The 8,500-nt window shown below is 41.7% G+C and overlaps 1 protein-coding gene across 1 annotated transcript; it reads left to right on the forward strand.

Annotated features, from left to right (window-relative positions):
- The first annotated feature begins 3,866 nt into the window (after positions 1 to 3,866).
- LOC148038741 (putative aquaporin PIP2-8) lies at positions 3,867 to 7,271 on the forward strand. Its single transcript, XM_087674593.1, has 4 exons — positions 3,867 to 4,370; positions 5,631 to 5,926; positions 6,296 to 6,436; positions 6,675 to 7,271. Exons 1-4 carry the CDS (start codon positions 4,085 to 4,087, stop codon positions 6,795 to 6,797), a joined length of 846 nt encoding a protein of 281 aa, XP_087530719.1. The 5' UTR covers positions 3,867 to 4,084; the 3' UTR covers positions 6,798 to 7,271.
- Positions 7,272 to 8,500: the final 1,229 nt, after the last annotated feature.

Consider the following 8,500-nt stretch of genomic DNA (forward strand, 5'->3'; position numbering starts at 1 on the left):
TAATTGACACGTCGCTTATATGAGAGAGAGAGAGAGGGGTGATGAGGTCTAGAATCTAGATTCTAAATATATATCCATAAGAATAAATGCAGGAGCCTTGCTACTTTTTTGGAGTTTTTAAATATTAATTTCCTTTATATCCAGGCTCCAGCGTAGCGGTCATAGCCAGGGCCCAGGACACAAAGGGAAGGATTTAAATGAGATATAAGAAAAAAGTCCACATATGTTGTCACATACTCAAATTTCAAAATTCATGGGCTCGCCAATCTTGCACGTTTTCAACCCACCAATGAGGAACGTTAACCTTGCCAGCACTTTGTTAAAATTATGTTTTCCACCTATGTTCAAATAATGTTTTTCACCCATGCTAGTAGGAGGAATGGAGGATTAAGAAAACCCCACTCCCCTTGTTTGCGCTGAGTGTGACTATTTGCTTGTATGGGCTTGTGGCGTCTCCTTCCACCCATTGGCCCTGGGTGCATCTTGGCCCTTAGCTAAAACTCTTCAATCCCCCATTGAAAAACGAATGTTGATGCCTCTTTAGGGAGGGCGAGGCCAAAATCACTTCTATAAGATAGTCTATGCATCTAGACATGTGGGGTGGTGATTTGCACCATGCATGAACATTGTTTAAAAGTTTCCTAGGGCCCCCGATTGACCCCCGATAGATAGGTCACTTGGAGGGATTACTATGTGGGTTGCTTGCGCTCTCATTTTCAAATCCCAATTGAGCGACTTGGGGGGTCTAACACCGACACACAGGATTGATGGGTTTGTTCATTAAAAACCAACAAAATAAATATAGCACAGTTTTTAAAAAAAGCAATGCCTCCCACCTTTACAGTTAGTCTTTTATAAAGAAACTAATTTAACATTAACACACTCACAATTTTTTGGACATGAATAGATTTTTTAATATGCTTTAGGGGATGCGGGACACTTCAAGATCTTGTTGTTGGCAGGAAACTTTTTAGCAAAGACCTTCCACAATAATAGAGCTTAAAAGAAGCTTATTGAAATCACTCCTTTTTGTCATTCGCAAGTAGGTTTACCCCAAGGCACCCTACTACATCATGTCACCCCATGATCTAAAAGATTGAACTTACAAGTGATCTCTTGTTTAGGTATAACTGGCACAAAGCCTTCATTGGATCACTTTTAGCAACATTGCCTATGTGACTCTATTCTCTTTCCACATCAATCCCTTGATGATGACAAACCTTCCCATTTGCACCTAGGTCACTTGGCATTTGAGATGCACTCTTTCACCATGACCCATCATGATTTTTGAGAATGGAGCAACTTTCACAACAAACATCATGGGAAGTGATAGTAACATATTTGCCACACGTTTTTGCTAAAACTAAGAGGTTTGAACTTAGTTTCTTAACCATGCCTTCCATCGTTGAGACCTAATCAATGAAACTTTTAATTTGGGGAAATCCAAAGGCCTAGAAGGCACCCTTGGTAGCTAAGATACCCCCCCCCCCCCCCCCCCCCCCCCCCCCCACCCTTTTATGAGGGATTACCTCTAGCTCTCCCTCATCATGTGATGTTGAGTTGTGTTGGATATGCATTGATAGCTCCACCCTCACCCATGACATGGCCCTTTATTGTGCCTCCCGCTTACCTTGTAAATGCTTCCTTGCTATGAATATGAGCTTTTGCCCTCAAGATGGGCCATTCTGCAAACTTTTGAGTGTTCTTTGAGTTCTCTTGTGCATTCCGTGTTGTGTTGAGCTGGTGACGTTGCAATGCAGTGCAGTGCAATGCAGTGCGTCTAGTGCTTGTTGGGAGCTTGGACGAGGTCATGGGAGTGCCCTATGCGGGATGAAGAAGAAACCCATGCACATTACCTCAATCTTCATTCTAGAGCTTGAGACACATGCAAAGTGATATCTTTGCATTTTTAAAAAATGTATAAAATGAAAACATTGAAGTCGATGAAACTTTTCTATCAATATTATAATGAAGAGAAATCAATTTTCATTAGAATAATTGAAATTTTGAATACAGGATTTGAAACTCTAGCCATGACGATACACTAAAGGATGTTTTTTTTGTAAACACTAGTGGTGATGGCACTATAACATGGCAGTTGCCTATGTAAGATCACATACAATGGTAGCGGGTGAGGTTGTACCATGAGCATGAGTCTAAAGCACCATCCTTTCACTCACACACACACACACACACACACCATTGTCCCCACAAGCCACCTAGCTTTTAATAAAATGCATAACATAATTACATTGACATGATGCATTATCAAGTTCATCTTCAACCACTTTATGATTGTAAAATGCTATTTTTAATGAGAAGATGGATTGGCATGCGCATCTCATTGCCCAACATCGTCACTAGGAGTGCACTCAAGACCAAGCCCTCTAGTGCCCTAGGCTAAAGCCAATCTAAGTTTTTTCATGGACCAAGTTTGTTTCATCTTAAATCTAATTCAACTTTTTGAAAAGAAAACAACTATATGCAATTCATGGAGGATGAAGAAATGCCTCTTAAAAATATATAGTTCTTAGGGTTAAGGATTGAATCAAGGTAGAATATACGAATATTTAAGCTCCCTCCAATAGCATCACCAGGTTCCATAGGAGTGATAAAACACGTTAATCACATATTGGACGTGAATAGATATGTTTTGTTGGGGAAGTGGAACCCGTGGTTTGAACTCACACGCCCAAAACACTCAAACCACTAGGCTATGATTCCATTGGCACCTTCATCACATCTTGAAATGAGAAAATTGGCAACAACATTATTAAAATATAAAGGGTTGTTACCTTATTGATGCACCTCCCTAGTCATTCCTTCTATAGATAGGTAAGGGTGGTGCCATGCATGAGGTACTTGCTACACACTCTTGAAGTCTCAAAAGTAAAGCTAGCCTTCCTTTGACTTTCATTTCTTTTATAGGGTCACTTTACTTGCTAGAGACTTCAAGAAAGCTTAGAAATTCCCTATGTAACACTGCTCTAAACTTCAATAGTAAATGTTTTCGAAACAAATTCCCTATGTAACACTACTCTAAACTTCAATAGTAAATGTTTTCGAAACCCTCTGCACATGGTTTGCAACCAACCCTAGTTACTACAATGGTTGTTCAAATGTTTGGATATTTACTAAGATAAAGAGCCATTAGGTTGTGGGTTTTGAAGTCTTAGCTAGGTGTGTTTCTTTATTGGGCATCTATGTTCACATGGTGACGCTTGTGAAAGTTTGGGCTATCATGCTACCTCATCTAAGCATTGTTCATTTGGCTTTTGCAAGCTATATCTAATCAGCACATGGATCTACCAACATGGCTCTTTCCCACTCTCTTGGCTAATATTTTGAGAGGCACCTTCTCTTGTGGTGTGTGTGTCTTACCTCAGGAAACAAATAGCCCTTGCATTGTTCTTCATGATCCATTTTGGTCACAAGATTAGATGAGCACTTAATTATGCTTTGTAAAGCTTTCAATTACTTTAAGTAATCCCTTCTTTCTTCTTTACCCAGTGGAACACCAACAACCCAACAAGAAAAAGGACACACAAGAATTTTGGGGGGGGTGGGGGCCGGGACTCACCTTTTCAAAGGGAAAATTTGAAGTGAATGTGATGGTTTTGAGGGGGTCCCACAGGCTCAAAATTAGAAAGCATGAATATAAAAGCGGGGAGGGAAAAATATTGAAAAATTAAATAAAACATCCAAAAATACAAGTGGATTATTCACCTTTGGAGCAACTTGAAAGGAGTAAAGCAAAGAGTAAAAATAGCATCAGGTGGGTTATGATGGATGGTCACATGGGGATGGTAGCTTTATGTGTTGTCTTGGGACCCCTCCTTCTTCTTTCATAAATAGTGTGTGGAGTGACCCCCTCTGCAAGAGGCCTGATACCATCACTCTTCTTCATGCAGAATATAATGCTGTGTTAGCAAAGAAGCCCTCAGCTTAGCTTAATTGTATAGGATCATGTCTTACAGAACAGAGAGACAGACCGTGAGGCTATAGACAGATATATAGACTCTTGCACACAGCAGCCCTCTTCCTACTAACTACTTCGAGGCCCTAACACGAAGAAGACGCGGCTATGGCTAAAGAAGGTGGTAAGGACTTGGAGCCTGCAGTAGCTCACAAGGACTACTCTGACCCCCCGCCAGCCCCTTTCATTGATGCCAATGAGTTCTCCCTCTGGTCCTTCTACAGGGCTTGCATTGCTGAGTTCATTGCCACCCTCCTGTTCCTTTACATCACCATAGCTACTGTTATTGGAGCCTCCGAGGCCAAGAGCTGTGGGGGTGTGGGCATCCTTGGGATTGCTTGGGCCTTTGGGGGCATGATCTTTATCCTTGTTTATTGCACTGCCGGTATCTCAGGTAAAAGAAAGCAACAGAGCTTCTCTTGAGAGAGAGAGAGAGAGAGCGCTGGCCATATTCGGCTTACTGTGAGTACGCATATGGTTGAATTTCGCTAAGAGTTGTGCTGAAGAAAGTATGATTTTAGTACTAAAAATACTTTACCATAGACAATTGTGAGTGGGCTTGTGTGCACCCTTCGGCAGCCGAAAGTTGAATTACTAGGGCTAGAACAGCTCAAATTATTAGGCAATTTACCTTAATTTTTACTTAAGTAGTACTAGAACAGTTCAAAATACTGGACAAAGCTTAATTTCTACTTAAATAGGACTAGAACAGCTTAAGTTACTGGGCAGAGCTTAATTTCTACTTAAATAGGACTAGAACAGCTTAAGATACTCGGCAAAGCTTAATTTCTACTTAAGTACGGCTAGAACAGCCTAAATTACTGGGCAAAGCTTATATTTTCTACTTGAGTAGTACTAGAACAGCTTAAATTCTTAGGCAAAGCTGCCAATTTCACTAGTTCACTGGCCGTCTTCGAAGCCCCAGTCGCCCGTCGCTTGATGCTAGCTCGGAATTATATTACCTCAATTTAGCCAAATACAGTGTATGCCACCATATATTGACGCTTCTGTCAACTTCCTCTCATCAATGCTTCAGGCTTGAGTGATAATTGCAACGACTCATGTGCACATCCCCATCTTATCGAGTTTAATGAAGCTGCAGGGCATTAGAAATTTGATATCCAAGGTATTTGCAAACCTGCGCATGGTCCGGTGCAGTTCTTGAGGTTTATATCAGCTTCACCTGACTCAGTGGTGCAGCAGAAACCCGTGTGCATGATAGGTCCAAGCTCTGGTTTTCTTTGGCCATTTGTCTCGTCTCGTAGGCTTTCGAAAAGTCTTGTATCGGGGGGGATTTGTGAAAACCAACCCTTTCCTTCTAACTTGAAGGCTGATCAGATTGTCCTTGATAGGTAACACACTTGGTAAGCTGAATCCTTGGCTAATTACATAAAAAGTTCCCACGGGGAAAAAGAGGCTGTTTTTCCTCCATTTTCCCTACAGTATTCAACATTGTGAGCTTCTCCGAGGGAGGGACTGCATAACTGCACCTAGCTAGGTATGCATTCCCTCCCCTGCAGGAGCTCACAATGTTATCGTAATTTTGCAATGTTGGAATTATAGTGGGAATTTGTCTAGAACTTCTTGTGCAAGAAGTAACACAGCATCAGTGAAAACCAACAAAGTATTAATCCTCCTACCTTTGTACATGCAGGTGGTCACATCAACCCAGCAGTGACATTTGGCTTGTTCTTGGCAAGGAAGGTGTCACTCCCGCGTGCATTCTTCTACATGGTAGCCCAGTGCCTGGGAGCTATTTGTGGAGCTGGTCTGGTAAAGGCCTTTCAGAAGAGCTTCTATGTGGAGTCAAAAGGAGGGGCAAACATGGTAGCTCCTGGCTACTCTAAGGGAACTGGCCTGGCAGCTGAGATCATAGGCACCTTTGTGCTTGTGTACACAGTCTTCTCTGCAACAGATCCTAAGAGGAATGCAAGGGATTCTCATGTTCCTGTGAGTGGCCTCAACTGAGCTGAACTTGGGGTTCATGAAACCAGTAATTACGCTTAATGGGGTGCTTAGTGAGTTATAACTTACCTCAAAGTTTTGGGGGTTCCAAACAAGGTAAATGAAGCTTAATTTGGGGCTAACATAGACTGATTTAACTTCACGTGAGTGAAGATGCCTAGAAATGCTTGCATTCCTCTGAATGGGCTGCCAATGGACTCAAACAAGCTAGAATTTGGGGTCAAGCTAGTCTAATTTCATTTCAATGTCGAACAGCGTGAAGCTGACCTAGGAATTGTTAAAATTGGGAGGCTGGGAAGGTTGAAATTGCAAGTTGGTTGAAATTTTTTTTGAGTCCTTACTGTCTGTGTGTAGGTTCTTGCACCACTTCCCATAGGGTTTGCAGTGTTCATGGTCCACCTTGCAACCATTCCCATCACAGGAACTGGCATCAACCCTGCCAGGAGCTTTGGAGCAGCAGTGATCTACGGCCACAAGAAGAGCTGGGATGAACATGTGAGCATCAATCTTCATGACTTTGTTTTAGCTTTTACCATCTTGAGATATGAATGATTAGTGGGTTGGTTCAAGGTTCGTGGTTGGTGAGCTGATGCTTCCTTTGCAGGTCTTGGTTCAAATTTCATGTTTTTGAGTTAAGAAGTCTTTTTAGAGGTCATGTGGATGACTGCTTAGCTATTGTAGTTCAGAAGTTTTATGGTTTACCATGATGATGATGATAATGGTGATGATACAGTGGATCTTCTGGGTTGGACCGTTCATTGGAGCTGCATTGGCTGCAGCATACCACCAGTATGTCCTGCGCGCCGGAGCATACAAGGCCTTTGGCTCATTCCGCAGCCAAGCAAGCAACCTCTAGCGCTCTCTCTCTCTCTCTCTCTCTCTCTCTCTCTCTCTCTCTCTCTCTCTCCATCTTAATCACAATTCTTCTCTCATTCTGCCCCCCTTGTTGTTTATTTCAATTTCCCCCCTCTGGTGTTCCTGCTTAGATTCTCTACATTATTGTACACCTTCTCTAGTCTCCTGTCCTTGGTTTGCCTTTTTGTCAAATAACTTTACTTTCCCTATAGCATTCCCTTTAGAAGATGACAAAAGTGTGCCTTGATGAGATGATTTGAATTTGTGGGCATCAATGTGAAACCCTTGTGGTAGAAGACATCCTCTGGAGTCTGGAACTGCTCCTCTCCATATGCAAATGAATGCTATATTCTCCTATCCACCCTGTGTTGTCTGGAAATACAAAAAGCCTTTTTGCTCTTTTGTATGTATGCACTCAATCATGCATCTCACTTTTGTAAACAATTCATTCAAGCTTTGATAATGTTTGGAACTATTCTACTGTGTGGTACCTGTTTCATGGAATACAATACTGCGGGGGATAAGGAGTGTGTGCACTGAAGGGATGAATATGTACTAATGCATCATGATCGCGAAATAAGAAGAGTTGGGTAGGCAGCTTACATCGGAGATGTAATTTGTGTATGCCAAGACGAGGTTTATTTAATGTTAGCATAAAGTAAGCACCTTCGAGTGGCCTACGTCAAAACATCTTGTCGCGCATTTGCCCTTTATATTCGGTATGGGCCAGCCATGCCGAGTACAGAACAATCACAAATTCGATCGATGAAAGGAAAGTAGCTACTAGCCAGCACAAATTCGATTGATGAACGGTGTGAATAACATAAAAAGCTTGATTACCCAACAATGGGTAGATAGTACGTCACAAATCCGATTGGGTAAAAGGATTAACGCACAGCAAACATCATTAAACCAAATGGATTATGCCTTGCCTTCAATCATCCGATAATGCTTTCATGCGGACAATACGCACCCGAAAGCGTTTGTTGTCACTGCCTAATACGTCGAGGCGGCATCTTCGACAATTAGCGGACCTTCCACCAATCCCTAACATTTAACACGGTGGGATGGTTCATGCGGACGATGAAGGTTCTTTAGTGGTTCTAGTAGTTAATTCATATTCTATGATCTTAGGAAGGAGAGTTTAGTAAGACCGGATTTGGACTAGTCCTATACATGGCGAGTATCCGAATTCACATTTCAAGATGGTCGCTTTACTAAGGCTAAATTCATAAATTCTATCAAAGCAAACAATGATGAGCATGTAAGGGCCAGAATCTAAAGCCAAAGCTCGAAGACAATTCAAGCAATTAAATTTATATCCTAGAACCCTTGACCGTAATGGTGTGTACATGGGAGCCAGTTTCACACCCACACAATTAGTAATTTTAAAATTGTGAGCAATAATGGTGTGTACGTGGGAGCCAGTGGGATTAATAAGAGACGTGGTCAACAGGCCTCAACACCAAAAGTTGCAATCATCGGAATACTCGAGCACAATGTCTAATAGTAAGAGGTCGAGTAGGCAAGATGTAAAAGATCTTGTGTGACATAAGATGGATGTACATCAATAAACCTTTGATTTTTACTATAGTTTAACTTGATTATTTGATTTTGCATTATTATTAGCAATGGATGATATGGTAATAGCATTTTGAGATCATTAGCTGGATGGTAGCTAGTTATAGCTTGCACTGGTTTGGT

This window comes from Lygodium microphyllum, chromosome 3 (assembly GCF_053477565.2).
Source record: "Lygodium microphyllum isolate KBCC chromosome 3, Lygodium_microphyllum_v1.1.10, whole genome shotgun sequence".
In the NCBI taxonomy this organism is placed as follows: Eukaryota; Viridiplantae; Streptophyta; class Polypodiopsida; order Schizaeales; family Lygodiaceae; genus Lygodium; species Lygodium microphyllum.